The sequence below is a fragment of the Neopsephotus bourkii genome, unplaced genomic scaffold (genome assembly GCF_033783945.1).
Source record: "Neopsephotus bourkii isolate Nb327-2 ecotype Australia unplaced genomic scaffold, CSIRO-AGI_Nbou_v1 NB_281, whole genome shotgun sequence".
Lineage (NCBI taxonomy): Eukaryota > Metazoa > Chordata > Aves > Psittaciformes > Psittacidae > Neopsephotus > Neopsephotus bourkii.
In genome coordinates this window covers 1,242,901-1,260,073 of record NW_026900790.1, presented here as the reverse complement: position 1 = coordinate 1,260,073, position 17,173 = coordinate 1,242,901, and the positions used below count along the sequence as shown (strand labels likewise).

The window sequence follows — 17,173 nt, the reverse complement described above, 5'->3', positions numbered from 1 at the left end:
AAATGATATGGGAAGAAAATAAAGTGCTTGTTACATGCATTTATATACTGTGATAGCTTCATTAGAGCTTAGTGAGTTCACAAGACCTGTTCAGCTGGAGGGGAGTGTTATCTCCTGCGGGAGAGAAGCAGCAATATAAGCTGTTGGGGGTAGTAATCCAGGCTCTGTTTATAGCAAATACAGAGGAACAGTCACAGCTACAGTAGGAATAAACTCAAGCTTAAGTAAGGAGCTAAAACAGGTTGGATGAATCACTCTCCATTGAGACAGCAGTGTAGGGCAACTTGTTCAGATAGAGACATTTCTATTAGACACAGGAAATGGGGTGAGACTGTGACTAGCTCACAAGATGAGAATTTTCATCATCCCTGCCATGTATAACACTTAAAGCAAAGCACTCGTGATAATTCCAATGTTGACATCACTATTATTGCAGTAATTGGCACCACTATTCATTATTATAGACTTGAACCACAGAGCTAAAACCAAAGACAATGACAGAATGATTTGGGTTGGAAAGGACTTTAAGGACCATGAAGTTCCAACCACCTGCCAGGGGCAGGGATACCTTTCACTAGCTCAGGTTGCTCCAAGCCCTGTCCAACCATAGGCCATTAAGGCAACAAGTACACGACTGCTGGTTTCCCATAGGAAACAGAAAGGCTGGAATGTCTCATTGCCTTTTCACACCTCCTCATCTTGCCAGAGTAGGACTGTTCCCCTCTTCTGATGCTTCAGTGATGAGGCTTTCCCCACCCCTCCTCAGAAGTCAGTTCCTAGCCCAATACACTGCATTGCAAGCCAGGTTTTTCTACTCTTTGCCTTTAAATTTCCTTTTCTTTCATTTATTCTTATTAACACCTATAAATAAAGCTTCCCTAGTGGAGGGCCTCAAGCTGTTATTGTTTCACTGTCAAGCAACCGGCAGCTGGTAATAGTGTTTGTTTGTTATCAGCTCAGATCGGAATCTGAACCCATTACATAGGTGAAAGGGCCCCATTCCTTTAATGGCCCCCAGAGCCGACTGCTCTCAGAAATCAGTTCTTGTAAATCCACAGGATGGAAATGAAAACAGGAAGACACGAAGAAAAGCTCAGCAAAGACCTCTGATGTACAGCACAGAAATACACCGCCTGACGGGAGGTTAAAGCAGGAATCTGAAGGACAGCCATGGGAAAATGGGCTCTGCATCCTGGAGCAAAGGATTGGCTTCAGAACCTGTGACCCACTCTGGGAAGCTGCAACTGAGTTGATAAATGAACTTAACCCAACATAGCCGACAGCTATGAAGAAGATGCGTTTTTAGAGGTGTGATAGGGATGGTGTTTCACCTTCTGTCTCTGCACTAAATGTCTCCGTTGTGTTGTCTCTCATGTTTTGTACTGCCATTATAGGTATTTAGGCTCAGAGTAGAGCTCAAATTGCGCCAGGATGCCTCAGCTCCAAAAAAAAAAGAAAGGGAAAACAGGGTGAAGAAGTTCACCAGCACCCTGTGAAAAGGCATATCCATGAGTTTGGAACAATGCCCTGGTTTTGTCATTAAGGGGGGCACAGAAATAAAACTGAAAGAGGCAGAAGCTCTTCCCTGTGAGGGTGCTGAGGCGCTGGCACAGGGTGCCCAGAGAAGCTGTGGCTGCCCCATCCCTGGCAGTGTTCAAGGCCAGGTTGGACACAGGGGCTTGGAGCTGCTCTAGTGGAAGGGGTCCCTGCCTGTGGTAGGGGTTGGAACTGGAGGAGCTTTAAGATCCCTTCCAACACAAACAGTCCTATAGCTCTCTGGAACAATGTGCACATAAATCTTATGCTCACAGTAACCAAATCCAAGCTGAAGAGAGTCTCAACCACAGGCAGACCATAGAATCATAGAACAGTTTGGGTTTAAAAGGACCTTAAGATCATCCAATTCCAACTCCCTGCCATAGGCAGGGACACCGTGGAGCAGGTTGCTCCAAGCCCCTGTGCCCAACCTGGCCTTGAACACTGCCAGGGATGGGGCAGCCACAGCTTCTCTGGGCACCCTGTGCCAGCGCCTCAGTACCCTCACAGGGAAGAGCTTCTGCCTTATCTCCAACCTGAACTTCCCCTGTTTCAGTCTGAACCCATCACCCCTTGTCCTATCACTCCAGTCCCTGATGAAGAGCCCCTCTCCAGCATCCCTGTAGCCCCCTTCAGACACTGGAGGCTGCTGTAGACCTCTCTCTGCAGTTCTGGCAGTGAAACTGTAAAGGGTATGAATTCCTTCCAACTCAGAGAAGCAATGCTATAAATCCTCCTCTCGGCACTGCCTGCTCTTGCTTCCTCCAGTTCTTTCAGCAACATTTAGACGAAATCAAGAAGTTAATCATTAGCTAAAGGCCTGATTTGAAGGAGACTTTAACCCAAGCTCTTACTTATTGCCCTCAAATACACAGACAACTAGTGAAATTACTCCGAGCAAACCACCGAGTGTTGCTTGTACATTATGTTAGGCAATGAGACATCAAAATGACTTCAATTACACCTGCACACAGCCCCAGGCAAAAAATAGAGGCCAGGTTTCCAGTAATTTGGGTTTAAGAATCTACATTTATGTAGATAAGCCTGAGGGTTTGCAATAAATAAGATGGGTTAGATTCTTGTGTGACACCACTTTTAACATTCTCATACTCAGGAAAATGGAGCAGTATATTTCAGTTTGGATTAAAATGTCTGATAATGAGATTAAACATTAAAGAATCCTTTTAATATTTACAGATACACAAGAATTCAAACCATACCTTTGGAACTTCTTGGAATATATCATTTTTGGCATCAGTTTCATCTATTTCATAGAATTTCAGTCCGTTCCTCACTGAAGCAGGGTTCTCATTCTCTGCAGCAGTGCTGCTCAAATGCAAGCTGAGCTGCCCCTGCCCTCCACCCTTTCTGGTCCCCAGCCACCTATTTACATTCCCAGTCCTCTCTCAGTATGATGCTAGCACAACATGGTTTTTCCTAATATCCAGATTGGATATTAGGAACAATACCTTCACCAAGAGGGTTCTCAGGCATGGGAACAGGGCATGCTTTGCCTAGAAAGCTTGCATCAGTTGATCCTTGAGGTCCCTTCCAACCTGGTGTTCTATGATTCTCTGAACCTCACTTCCATGAAGATCCACCAAACCCTAGGGGAGCTTTTCCAAGGTGAAAGCCCCTCTCTGATGGGTATTTAAAACTTGATTCAATTCTGTGTAAATAAGAACAAGAATGCTCAATAGAACAACCATGCACCAACAGTGGAGTGGACCTCTTGACCTACCAGGTTCTCCGCTATTTAACTGCTACATTCCAGGATTCAGCTTCTCTCTCAGCATTTCAACCATTTGATAACATTCATATTTATGGCCCCTCTTGACATAACCTCTTGTACGGAATGGGATGTTGTCTACTCTTGCCTCCAATTCCACTGAGTGCACCTATCCCTTGAGGCCTGGTAATTGCATGTACTGATTGGGGGTGACAGGATTTGCTCTCACCTGCCTGACAGCTCTGCCAAAGCAACCTAATACTTAACTCCAAAATCAGCTTCCAAAAGATGTGTCTTGTGAAATAAAAGGAGTAAAGAGCAACAAGCAGGAATACTCACATGAACAGTCCATACTGCAATGCTAAATGAAACCCAAAACCTCCAGCAAAAGAAAACACTGCTTTCTGTTCTTCTTCTCGTTTCAACATAGCTTAAAATGAATGAATCAGCTACTTAAAAACCTCCTTCTCTAAGTAAAGATTTGGAAAATGCATCATAATTGGATTAGACATTATTTTATTATTTTATCACTTTATTATTTTATTGATATAATTATGATGATTATTATAATTAGATTAGATATTAGGAAGTTTTTTCCCTGTGAGGGTGCTGAGGCGCTGGCACAGGGTGCCCAGAGAAGCTGTGGCTGCCCCATCCCTGGCAGTGTTCAAGGCCAGGTTGGACACAGGGGCTTGGAGCAAGCTGCTCTAGTGGAAGGGGTCCCTGCCTGTGGCAGGGGGCTGGAACTGAGTGAGTTTTAGGGTTCCTTCAAACCCAAACCATTGCATGATTCTATGACAATTATGCCTCTCTGTGTATAAACTTTGGCTGTTGATTTTCTAGAGACACTTTAATTCAGTAGGGTTTCCTTTTTCTTTCTTTCTTTTCTTTTATTAAGAGTCAATCTCCAGACTTTGTCATTGGAATGATTTTCATAAAACACATCTGGTATCTACAGCTGGTGACTGCATTTATACAGGACTGAAATGGGCTGAAAGGTATGAACTTTTCTATCCTTTCTGATGATGGCTGCTTTAGAGGCCTATGTGATACTTTAAATGTCAACACTGTGAGCCTTTTCATGGCAGGTAGTAAAAGCAAGTAAAGAAGAATTCAGATTAGGAAGATTTACAAGCAGGGAAGGCAGGAATGCCACAAAAGGTCAATCAAAGAAGGTACATTGAGATCCATAGACTTTTAATACCACTTTTGCAAGGCTGTGATTATAAGGAAGGAGAAGAGAGTCAAGATAGGGTCCAAATTCTAAAATAAAAAAAATAAAACAAGTAAAAAATTAAATTAGGGGTGGAACCAACTTTCAGGAACTGCATTTTAAACAGAGACAGCCATGGGTTCTATTTTAAACAGAGATACACTGCAGCAACCAACCTTGTGCTGAGCGTGGCTGTGACTTTCCAACGCTAATTACTAGTAGTGCTAAAAGGCATGTGGGAGACTGTGAGCTGCCAGAAAAATGATCCCTTTCTGCTCTCGCAGACAAAACACATGCATTAATTTCATAGTTTAAGACAAGTTACTTGTGGATGGCTAAGCCTCATATATTTTTGGTATATATTTTTGGGACTGCTACACTCCCGAGTCAAAAGACAGCCAGTGTGTATTTTATTTGTAGGGCTAGACCAGGGTGATGGAAAGGAGAGTTGTCTATGAGATCTGCGATCTCTGACAGCTTCTAATAACTCATCCTTATGAGCAGTGGAGAAGAGACCTTCCAACAGGCATTACTCACTTTATTGCAAAGGAATGTTTGGCTGAAACCACTCTACTTTACCTTTGGAAGGGCTGGACATATGCATTAGGTGCTTTCCCCAACAGAGCCTGACGTAGTGCACAGAAACGTCTTTGGAAAGAAGCTTCTTCCTGATAAAGAAATATGAGCAACTTTAGACAGCAGCTTAAAAGTATATATGGTATCTTAATTGGTTATGATACTCCTCTCTTTTGCTAAGGCTCCAGAGTGTATGAATTGATAGATTATGGGAAAATAGCAGAGCTATATTCTAACTAACAAGGTGCTAAATGTGATTCACCAGCTTACACAGACCCAATTTTAGGTTGAAATCCTGCTGCCTTTGAAAAAATGAGGGTCTTTACCTCCAGTGAAGCTCCATTTCTTCATAGTAGTCAAAATGTGCAAGGAGGTAATAGGAAGAAATACATTCAGAGAACTACTTCTGATGCCTCCCAACCTCCCAGTATGTTAGAGTAGGGATAATTCTAGCTATGCTGTTGTCTTAAGCTTCTTTTCACTAGCAAGGGACTGAATACAGTCAAATTTGCCTCTGCCTCATCTTAAATACATTGTCTCCTTTCTCCAGCAATACTTACCAACTCTATCAAGCAATATCCCCCTTGTCAATGAAAGAATTCATTGCTCATTATATCTTCACTAAAAGAAAGAACCCTCTGCAAGTTTTAGTTAGTTTAAATGATTTTGTACAATGAACATATGATGATCTCAGCAGGAAAATGTGGTCCTGAGCATTAAGGGTATGTAGGACAATATAGTTTCTCAGGTCAGACAAATGCAGCAGTAGCATGTCCTTAAATACATTAACATGTACATCACAAAGTTATTAAATTGTGCTTTCTTATCAACCGATAGCCACTGATGATTATCAATTTAATAGCTAAATCACATGTAATAGAGGTGTTTTGTCATGGTACATGCAATGAAAGAGAATATGGAAAATCTGTGGAATGCTCACATTACAACTGTTGTGGATTCCTTCACTTCCTTGCATTACTTACATTAAGTAAGGCTCTCCTTAGGTGCTCACCAAGCTTGTGCTTTGTTTTGCTCTCTTTTGGTAAAGATATAGTTCTGACCTTTATTTCTGTGTAGATTACAGTTACAGACACCTTTCACTTCATACCTGGTACAGTTAATTACAGCCATACAAAATTGGCATGCTCACAAGGGATAAGGCTGCAAGGAATCACATCTACTGTCTACCCCTGAGCAGCAGATCTTGCTTCTTATATTGCTGGTGGATAATTCCCATTAATTCCTTCCTGATTTTGATTGTCCAGTTCTACATGATGGGAGTGGGATGTGGTTATTGCTGCAACAGCACACGATTTGGGTGCCAAAAGCACTATAATTTCCAGTCCCCAATGTAACAGTTTAGACAAAAATTTCACTTGAAGGCCACTGACATATTTACATTCATCTCATTAAATATGGTCTAAGAGGCACCTGTGTTTCACCTGGAGTGTTTTACTATGTTGTCACTTCAGCTGATGCTGTAAAGCTTCCTCTGCATGTAAAAATATATTGGAAACTTAGTGCAGTAAATAAGGAAAAGGTATTACCAGCCCTGAATAAGGAGACTAATAAGAAAGAGCCTTGCAGCCACTAAGTAAGTGAAACCCAAGGTAAATGATGGCCCCCTTAGTCATAAACCACTTCTCCCTGACTTGACAAAATGTAAACTTTCAAAATAGGAATAAAAAAAGATTAAATAAAAAGGGAGAAAAATAAATTGCTGGGGTAGGAGCGATGGCACAGTGCCACCACAGTGAGAAATACTCTGGCTTCTCCCTCATATTAAACTAACAAACCTGGGGATGAAAGAAACTTAGGGGTGTTGGTCGATGCGAAACTGAACATGAGCTGGCTTCACTGTGTGCTTCAGCCCAGAAAGCCAACCATATCCTGGGCTGCATCAAAAGGAGCGTGACCAGCAGGTCGAAGGAGGTGATCCTGCCCCTTTACTCTGCTCTTGTAAGACCCCACCTGCATCACTGTGTGCAGTGCTGCTGTGCTCAACATAAGAAGGACATGGAGCTGTTGGAGCAAGTCCAGAGGAGGCCACGAGGATGATCAGGGGCTGGAGCAGCTCCCATATGGAGACAGGCTGAGAACATTGGGGCTGTTGAGCCTGGAGAAGCTGTGTGGAGACCTCAGAGCAGCTTCCAGTGTCTGAAGGGGGCCTATAGGGATGATGGAGAGGGGCTCTTCATCAGGGACTGTAGTGATAGGACAAGGAGTGATGGGTTCACACTGAAACAGGGGAAGTTCAGGTTGGAGATAAGGCAGAAGCTCTTCCCTGTGAGGGTGCTGAGGCGCTGGCACAGGGTGCCCAGAGAAGCTGTGGCTGCCCCATCCCTGGCAGTGTTCAAGGCCAGGTTGGACACAGGGGCTTGGAGCAAGCTGCTCTAGTGGAAGGGGTCCCTGCCCGTGGTGGGGGTTGGAACTGGAGGAGCTTTAAGGCCCTTTCCAACCCAAACCATTCAGTGATTCTATGAGATTCAGGTCACCAATGAGCCTCTGAAATAACTTTTAACCGACCCTCTACAGATCCTCCAGTAGACCCAAATCTGCCGCCTTTGGGGCCATGAGAGCCTCTCTCCTGTTTTCCCAACCAATGCAAGACTTGCTTTTACGTGAAAGAGAGCCACAGCCTACAACTTTGCCATAAATGAGTACATTTTCAGTTAATTCCATGCTATGCTTAGTTACACACAAAATAACAGCCAAAAGGCTTGCATCCATTCAGTTAACTGCTTACCCTCAGCAGTTCAATTATTTCTCTTCATTTAAATCCAACGTTTGTCCTCCTCCCTGCTGCTAAAGCAATGATGGATCTCTTCTTGGAGCAAGCTGCTCTAGTGGAAGGTGTCCCTGCCCGTGGCAGGGGTTGGAACTGGATGAGCTTTAAGGTCCCTTCCAATACAAGTCATTCTATTATTCTATGATTTTATGAAACATGAACAACACTTGTGACAGTTTTGGAGCTCTGCGTAGCTTGAAAGGATGTATTTCATCCCAGAAAACTGAAAGATGGGAGGCTCTCTAACCATACCTTTCTCCACATCTACGAGAGTCTTTCTGAAAGGCTGGGAAACAGGGGCAGGGGGGTTCTGTTACTTTCCTCCATCTACAACACTAATCCTAAACATCAGAGGTAGTTATAAATACAGAGATAGCGGCAAAATTGTAGAGCAAGTCATGGCTGCCAAGCCATCATTCATCATAATGACATCATAACCCTGGAATGGAACATAGTTTAAAGCTTTCATTTTTCTTTTCCCCCTTCTCCTGTCATCGTCGTATAAAATGAGCAGTAGCCACATCTGCTTCGTAGCCCCTACTCCACTGCCTGCAAGCAGGATGAATGCCTGTAGGGAAAGGACTATTAAGGAGAAGGAAAAAAAAACAGGAAGAGAGATGAAGCTGGAGTTGCAAGAGGTTATTTGAAATCCAAGCACGTTGTTGCATGTGTTGATTGGAAAAGTAAAAGCAGGTGAAAAATGTGCTTAAATCTGATCTCTGGCAGTTAGCGCTAGATACACTCTGAGAGGCTCAGCTGAATGGGTTTATCCACTGCCACAGGATGGCGTTCACAAGTAATCTTCATTGTCCTTTTAACTGCATCTAAGTATTGCCACTGAATAGGATCATTTCATATCTTGTTGTAGAGCTGAAAGATGATATTCAGCTGCCTTACACCAGTACACAATTGGATGAAATCAACTGGATGGAATCATGCCTTTGGACAAGGGCCTGTAGGGACAGGCCAAGGGGTATGACTTGAAGCTGCCAGAGGGGAGACTGAGATGAGCTCTTAGGCAGAAGCTCTTCCCTGTGAGGGTGCTGAGGCGCTGGCACAGGGTGCCCAGAGAAGCTGTGGCTGCCCCATCCCTGGCAGTGTTAAGGCCAGGTTGGACACAGGGGCTTGGAGCAAGCTGCTCCAGTGGAAGGGGTCCCTGCCTGTGGTAGGTACTGGACCTGGAGGAGCTTTAATGTCCCTTCCCAAATAAAGCAGTCTGGGATTCTATTTAGGATCAACAGATTTACTCTGGTGTAAAACTGAGCAGAAACAACAGCTTGTCCTCTCATTTGAGTTTACCTGCCTCTCTCTCCTCAATCTGCCTTTAACTCTGAGAAACTGGTAAATACTGTTGGAACGAATCACAGCAAGAGAACAGGAGTCCATTTTCTCTGTAGAAAGAAAGGTCTGACATGCATTTTTTGCATACAAGTAATCATTTATATCCAAGGTTAAAGTAAATGTGCCTTACCATAGACCTCAGTTGTGCAGCATGTTTCTCTGAGATGCCTCCTGGGTAGCTTTTGGCAGAAGAGTCCAAGAACTCACTGGCAAATGAACACTGAGTAGCTCCAGTAGTTACACCACCAGGTGAGAATCTTTGCTGCCGTAAGAGCCGTATGCTGGAAGCTGGGATGGAAAAGGCACTCCTGAACAAAAACATTCTGAACACCACTTTGCTTACAGCAAGCAGAAAGAAAGCAGTTATTTGCAATTATCATCGGCTGGCTTTTGGCACAGTTCTGGATTCACAAAAGGTAACTCAAGAAACTTTTAAAGGATTGGTTATAAGGATATATATTGGATATAAGGCAGAAGTTCTTCCCTGTGATGGTGGTGAGGCACTGGCACAGGGTGCCCAGAGGGTAAATGCCCCATCCCTGGCAGTGTTCAAGGCCAAGCTGGACATAGCTTTGGGTGACACGGTCTAGTGTGAGGTGTCCCTGCCCGTGGCAGGGGGTTGGAACTGGATGATTTGAAGGTCCTTTCTACCCCAATCCATTCTATGATTCTATACTGCTGGGTTGGAGCTACCAGAAGAGCTGGTGTTAAAAAGAGAGGAAATGAGGCTGGAGATTGGTGGCTTCTGTTTCAGGGACAGTAACCCACTCACTTTGACAGTGAGTAAACCTAAAGCCTCACCTTCAGTGGTGCACAGCTTCACACTGCCGAAACTTCAGTGCAATTTCTGGTGCCAAGCATCACAAATAATCAGTCTTTGACATAAATGTCCCTTTCCTCATTTGAAAAATACAAATAGCAACTCCACAGGACTGCTGTGCTATATAATTAATAGTTGTAAAATACCAGGTTCTGTGAAGGAAAGCCGCTAATGCAAGTACAAAGCATTATCAGCTCGGAAATGGATTATCCTTCTGCCATAAAAACTTTTATAAAAGCAGAACTTATCTATTTTCTCCCACTATTTTCACTCTATACATGAGCAAAAGCTCTTGCAGAGCAGTTCATTAAAACCAGAATTAACAACCTATCATAATCTCCCCCAACCAATCTTCCCCCTGCTACTATCTTACTAAAAATGTCCGTATTAAAGACAACCTTGGGGCAAGTTTCTTAAGATAAATTATTTCACAGTGTCCATAAGAAGAGATGATCTCGAGAAATAGGGTAGTTAAATTTATTTAAACACCTATAAATGTTGCTCTAAATGAATTTAATGGTGCATAGTAAATTTCAAAGGTACTTTATGGACTGGAGGATTACCAAAATCTAGTAGTAGTAATGAAGTTTCCGTAACTAGTGACACGTCACTCACTGAAAGAACTCAGAACTGCTGAGGAATACAAAGTCCTTTAAAGGAGCTTTAGACACATAAATATAGATCTTGGAAAATGCTATCATTATCTAAAAGTATTTTCCCTTTAATCCTCCCATTTTCTCTTTCCTGTTAATCTAGTTGGGGTTTGGTGGGTTTTGTTGGCTCTCAGGATAAAACATCTCCAGTGTTTTTTAAGACAAATAAGTAACAATATAGAGTGAGAATATCATAGTAAAAAAGGCAAGGAAGTCTTTCTCACTTCAATAGTTTAAGATTAAATAAGACCCTGCAGAAAGGTTCTCACTGCTGTAGCACTTGGATGATGCAATATGTGGAGAAGCTTTTTTCTTGCCCACTGGGAAATCAGTATTTATTAATTCTTTCAGGACACAGAATTACTTGAACTGATGAACTGATGAATTTTACACTATCCTTCATTAAAACGTTCAGACATTCTTGCCCTCCCTTCAGCTACGTTTATTTGCAGCCTTCTGTGCCACACAGAAGGTCCTGAATATTGGCTCTGTGTTACTCAGCAAACTGATTAACCCTCCTTTTACAATGGATCTAACGAAGACAGCCATAAACCATGGAGGCTCTTTGAGTTGTCACAGGAAAGATCACATAAATAAGCTTCTTGTTAGTTCACATTGCACAACTTCTCACTATCATATCTGCGTCTTATTTCTTCTACTCCAGTATTTTAGAGGTCATATTCTGCTTTCATCCCAGCTGGTAACCTGCCCTGTCTGGGCTAAAATCAAAGGTTCCAGCTGAGTTCTCACAGTATGTTAAGATAACCTTAGCTATGCTGCCTCTGACAAGAGCACTTCTCCTTTCTTCCTCCACAGGCAGCCATAAAGCTCTTCACTGCATCCTTCCTTCCTTGAGCTCCAAGATTCTGAGCTGGGAATGGATCTGTCTCAAAGTTGGTTGGGGTGATTTTTCCTGTCTAAGTTTTTGGATGGAACTGTTCACTGACCCAGGTTACATATGACTGCACAACCAGAGGAATGAGAGCAAGGGGGGAACTAGAAATGCATAGGGAGAAGTAAGTTGGGCATGTCTATCTACTTTTTGCAGCAGTGTGCACTTGGATTAGCTGGAACTAATCACAAGGCTCCAGCCTCGGTCACAGGTGATGGTTTTAAACTAAAAGAGAGGAGATTAGGGCTGAATGTGAAGAAAAAATTCTTTACAATGAGGGTGGTGAGGCACTGGCCCAGGTTGCCCAGAGAGGTGGTGGATGCACTGTCCATGGGGACATCCAAGGCCAGGATGGATGTGATCCTGGGCAACCTGATCTGGGTGAAGATGTCCCTGCTTATTGCAGGGGGGTTGGACCAGATGAGCTTTGACAGTCCCTTCCAACCCAAATAATTCTCAGATTCCATAATTCAAGCACAAAAGGCTTCTCTTAAATACACTACCAATCATTTGGGTTTACCATGCAGCAGGTAGCCAGAAAAGCACTTAGATTGGACTTATAAGTTGCCTTCACCCATCTTACTATCCTAGGTTTCACATACCTCTTTATGCTTCTTGCTACCCTGGGGAAGAGGGTAAAGTAAGGTCTCACTGTCATGGCATTTTCTTGCTGCTCAGCAGGTTGATTGGCACAAAACTCTCAGCCATGGATGCGTATCTCATTTGTGATTCATCTGGAATGAATGGGATGCCCCAAAGCATCCTTAAAAGAGTCAGGCAACTCACTTTCTGCATATTATTGCCTAGGGGACACAGTGATGTAAAGAACCTGGAAAAATCTCCATTCACATCCCAGGAAGGAATCAGCTGGGAAGACCCATTGCAGGGAAGCACACAGAGGTTTAGACACGAGAAATCTCAAAAACTGCATCATTCACAGATTTCAGTTCTCATAACAAATAAATAGGAATTCTTTATTGATAAAAGCAGTTTTAGCACGTGCCCAGACACAGTACCTGCTCCTACTCTGCTGTTCGAGTCCTGAACGCTATCAGCAACTGCAGGTGGTTTCAAATCCAGGTATTCCCTTACGAGGATACTCAGTTCTGTGAATGCCTCATCCAGTTCATCTGCAGACAGGGATATGCATTTCATGGCATAGAGAAGGGATGCATAATACTAAAAACCAGCCTTTCATCAGTACAAGGTTAGAAATCACAGAAGTCTGATGCAGAAATGCATTCTTAACTTAACCAGCTCATCTTTCTGGGAGAAGAGCCTTCATCTTCATAAGTGGCACATTCAAGAAGATAATCTGAAATTCATCTCAGTTTCTGCACTCACCTAAACATTGTCCTTCTGCAGTTTGGCTTTTTGTTTTATTTCTTTAATACTACATTTAAATTGCAAGCTCTATCTGCCCTTGAGAACAAGTACAAATACACTATTTCATACCACAATGAGATATTTCACCTTGACTCTAGTGAACCCCAAAAATCACCTCCGCAAAAGGGCAGACACAAAATGAAGTGGAAAAGGACACTTCTTTTCCATCTGCCATCCTCAATTCCTAAGTAGCAAGAAGCAAATGTTTATTTTAATGGAATATCTGCCACCCTTCCATTCCTTGTTCCAGGCTGGGGGACATGGGCAAGTTAGGAAGCAGAAGAGTCCTACAAGGAGAAGCTTTGAAGGAGTCTCTTCCTTACAGTGGGACGTTGTCAGACTGCACATTGGTTGTCATTTCAAGACTTGAATAAAGCCTGTACTGCCCAAGGATAACTAGGTCTATTGGATCAAAAACAGCTCTATGCCCAGAGACCAATAGACAGTTAGATCAGTTGAATATTGTCACAAAACACAACACTTAACAAGTGTGCTGCTGGGTTTGATAGCTGGTTCACTTCCTAGATGGGCTTAAAGCAAAACTTGGACATAGTGGAGTAATTCAGTCCTGACAGATGTCCATAGTTTTTGGATTCCTGGGGCAAGAATTAGCTGGGAAAATCAGTTAAGGGATAGTTTAAGCTGTTATGCTGAACATGGAACCATTCGTCATCCTTAGTTTAACATTTGCCAGTGGCTCTGTTTGCATAGCAGTTTCAGCCCATCTATTGGTGTGACCTTAGAAATCACATTTAAAGTATGAAAAGAGATAAACTTACCTGTGTAGATAGTGGCATCAAAGTACCCTGGAAAATCCTCACTCATGTTGATGTACATGTCCACTCTGGAGACTGCCTTTTCAATCTCTGACCTGCTGAATAGTCCTTTCCTCCGCAGATGCTCCTTATATTTGCCTTTGCTAAGTGGTACTAACAGGATACATCTGGGTTTAAAGTAGGTGTTTTTCAAGCTACGCAGACCCTTCAAATGAAGCAGAGAAACAAAATGTTTTGTGAAATCAGTGCTAGAAACATTAATCCCATCTACAGGTCTCAAGATTTAGAATGCAACAAAATAGGCAAGTTCAAGGTGAAGTTCCTAAAGCTACATATGGAAAGCATTGTAAGAGTAGTATGACTTTGTTCTAAACACACTTTTGAAAGAATATTTTTAGTCAAATTCCACAGTGATTTAAAACATTGTGCTTCTCATACCCACCAGTTAATAGGTTTTCTCTCATTTGAATCCTTCCTGTTCCATTAACACCTAGTTATTCCAGGTGTTACATACCTTAATTGAGAGCAGCTCTGCTCTGGAGCCAGGCTGAGAGAGCTGGGCTGGGGCAGCCTGGAGAAGAGAAGGCTCCTGAAGGGGAGACCTTAGAGCAGCTCCAGTGCCTAAAGGGGCTGCAGGAAAGCTGGAGAGGGGCTTGGGACAAGGGCCTGTAGGGACAGGCCAAGGGGAATGGCTTGAACCTGCCAGAGGGGAGACTAAGATGAGCTCTTAGGCAGAAGCTCTTCCCTGTGAGGGTGCTGAGGCGCTGGCACAGGGTGCCCAGAGAAGCTGTGGCTGCCCCATCCCTGGCAGTGTTCAAGGCCAGGTTGGACACAGGGGCTTGGAGCAAGCTGCTCCAGTGGAAGGGGTCCCTGCCTGTGGCAGGGGTTGGAACTGGAGGAACTTTAAGGTCCCTTCCAACCCAAACTGTCCTATGAGTGTGATTCTAAATAAGCATTTCACTGACTCACGTTACTGTGCAGACACAGAGCACAAATTACCTGTACCACTTGGCCTGTAGTTTTCCAGCCTGAACAAACTGTCAATTTTCTCCTCATTCTGTATATTTTTCCAAGTGAAACTCCACGACTTCATCAGGATAGAGCCATATTTATTTGGCTAAAGCAGCTTGCAGTTTTACCCCCTCCCAAAACTGGGCACAACCACAAGTCCCCAGCAGAGGTACAACGTGCTCATTCCTCAGCTGTTCCACTGTAGTCAGCCAACTTGGACAATTTTCATCAGCAGTAAGCTATAAAGAAAAGGACTTGTCACATAAGAGCCCAGGGAACATTTACATGTGCCTTGCATCAACTCTGCTGTGAGGACAACAGCTCTAACTGACAGCTGAGGACTGCAGGTACCTGTTACCATTGAAAAGCAACCTGTCTGTATGCCAGGACTTACAGATGAAGCTTTATACAGTGATGTAGGCAACGGTATCAATCCTGAATTTCTGACAGCTCTCCTTTGCACCAACATACACTTAGAAGAGTACTTTATCTCTCCCTCTTGTCCTATCTGCATATAAACCAGAATACTGAATCGTGCAAGATGGTATTGCATTGCTGCTAACAGGAAGCTCTAGTGGAAGGTGTCCCTGCCCATGGCATGGGGGTAGAACTGGATGAGCTTTAAGGTCCCTTCCAACCCAAACCAGTCTGTGATTTCTATGATATCCTTTGACTCCTTGGCCTGAATGAGGATAACCTTCTATTTCTAGAAGCATAATGAGAACTATTAGCCACCCTTTTCCTTGTCTGGGACGTGCTCTACAGGTATTGGTGGCTACATGAGCAAAGAGAAAGCACAGCAAACGTGCTTACTCCAACACATAACAGTGTGTCTGAACTGCAGCAGCTTCACTGGCTGGAAGTGTAGACTCAGCACGATTTCACTGCCAGTATTTGTTTCAGTCTCCTTTATCAGTGAAAGATATACTCCAGATTAAAGGGAATGAACAGCTCTAAAGTTCTCATCTCAGCCCACAGCCCATAATTAAGATTTCTTTTAATAGTGCTAAATCACTTTGGGTATGAGCCTCACAGAAGATAATGGACTTCTAGAACTTCTATTCAGATACATAACTCACTGGTATTGTTTTTCATCTGCTCACAGAGTCCACAGTGATACAAGACTATGAATAATTACTACATTATCTTGGAAGTTCGGTGACAAAGGAGTTTCTCAGCTGTCTGTCCATGGCAGTAGCGTCAGTAATACCCAGTAAAAGTTATGGTCACTGCCTATGTGGCTGGGTTAACCTCCTTATGAATAAAAATGGTGTTCCTTAAAGTTATTTCTCCTAAATTATTTGATAACACATCTACCTTGTGAAGAATTGACAGCTTTAAAAGGCATTCTGTCATACTGAATCTCATAAACACACTCAATGCCTGTTGCAATCAATGGAGACTGAGGGGAATTCACATTTCTGACAGGACTGAGGAGAAAGGGGAATGGAACTACACTGAGATTAAGTTATTAATTTCTGTTTAAGATCAGTCATGTAACAGGCACTGAAGAGCAGGATTGCAGCATTAAATTGTTGACCTTTTGAGCACGGAGCTACTTATATTTTAGCACTAACATAGGATCATAGAATAGTTTGGGTTGGAAAGGACCTTAAGGTCATCCAGTTCCAACCCCTGCCATGGGCAGGGGTGTCTCACACTAGACCATGTCACCCAAGGCTCTGTCCAACCTGGCCTTGAACACTGCCAGGGATGGAGCATTCATCACTTCTCTGGGCACCCTGTGCCAATGCCTTATCACCCTCACAAGGAAGAGCTTCTGCCTTAGATCTAACCTGAACTTCCCCTGTTTCAGTTTGAACCCATCACCCCTTGTCCTATCGCTACAGTCCCTGGTGAAGAGCCCCTCTCCAGCATCCCTGTAGGCCCCTTTGAGATACTTGATGCTGCTGTTCTGTTATTTGTACATTTATATACAAGCCAGTAAACATGTACATATTTACTTGTCCAAAGCAGACTAAAATTCCTCATAAACACTAATGTTCTTAAATGGAAAACTATTTTTTTTGAGCACCCGTTTCACAAACAAAATAATCATCCTAATAAATTTAGCATTGATTTTTGCTCAATTCTCCTTAGTCATTCCCCTAACTCTGGATGCAAAACTTAAGATCCTATGGTAGCACTGCAGTCTCCCACGTTTCTTTCTATCTCTGTTCTTTTTCCCCATCTATCCTGAAGGTTTGTAGTGTTTGTTATCACACAGTAAACCCTCGGAGATAGAGCTGAGCCCTACAAACACAGTGAAACCCAGCAACTCCCAGTATAACGTTCCAGGTGCTCTGTAGAGTCTCTCAGTTTGGAAGCTCATAAAGATGGAACTTGCTATGTAGAAAGAATTTGGAAAGAAATGTATCCTGGCTTTCCTTTTTGTCACCTCAACCCCTCGCTAGTAAATCTTATTCTAAGATAATGAGGAGTAGATAATTAG

The 17,173-nt window shown here is 43.1% G+C and overlaps 1 protein-coding gene across 2 annotated transcripts in view; it reads right to left on the bottom strand.

Moving 5' to 3' along the window:
* LRGUK (leucine rich repeats and guanylate kinase domain containing) overlaps positions 1-17,173 on the bottom strand; it is a 57,398-nt gene that overhangs the window by 8,089 nt on the left and 32,136 nt on the right. For both annotated transcript variants that reach the window (XM_061346818.1, XM_061346819.1), the window contains 4 exons: positions 13,714-13,915; positions 12,565-12,678; positions 9,314-9,471; positions 5,058-5,146 (listed from right to left, as the gene is read on the bottom strand). In XM_061346818.1, coding sequence (XP_061202802.1) covers positions 5,058-5,146; positions 9,314-9,471; positions 12,565-12,678; positions 13,714-13,915 — 563 coding nt within the window. The remainder of the gene's footprint in view (positions 1-5,057; positions 5,147-9,313; positions 9,472-12,564; positions 12,679-13,713; positions 13,916-17,173) is intronic.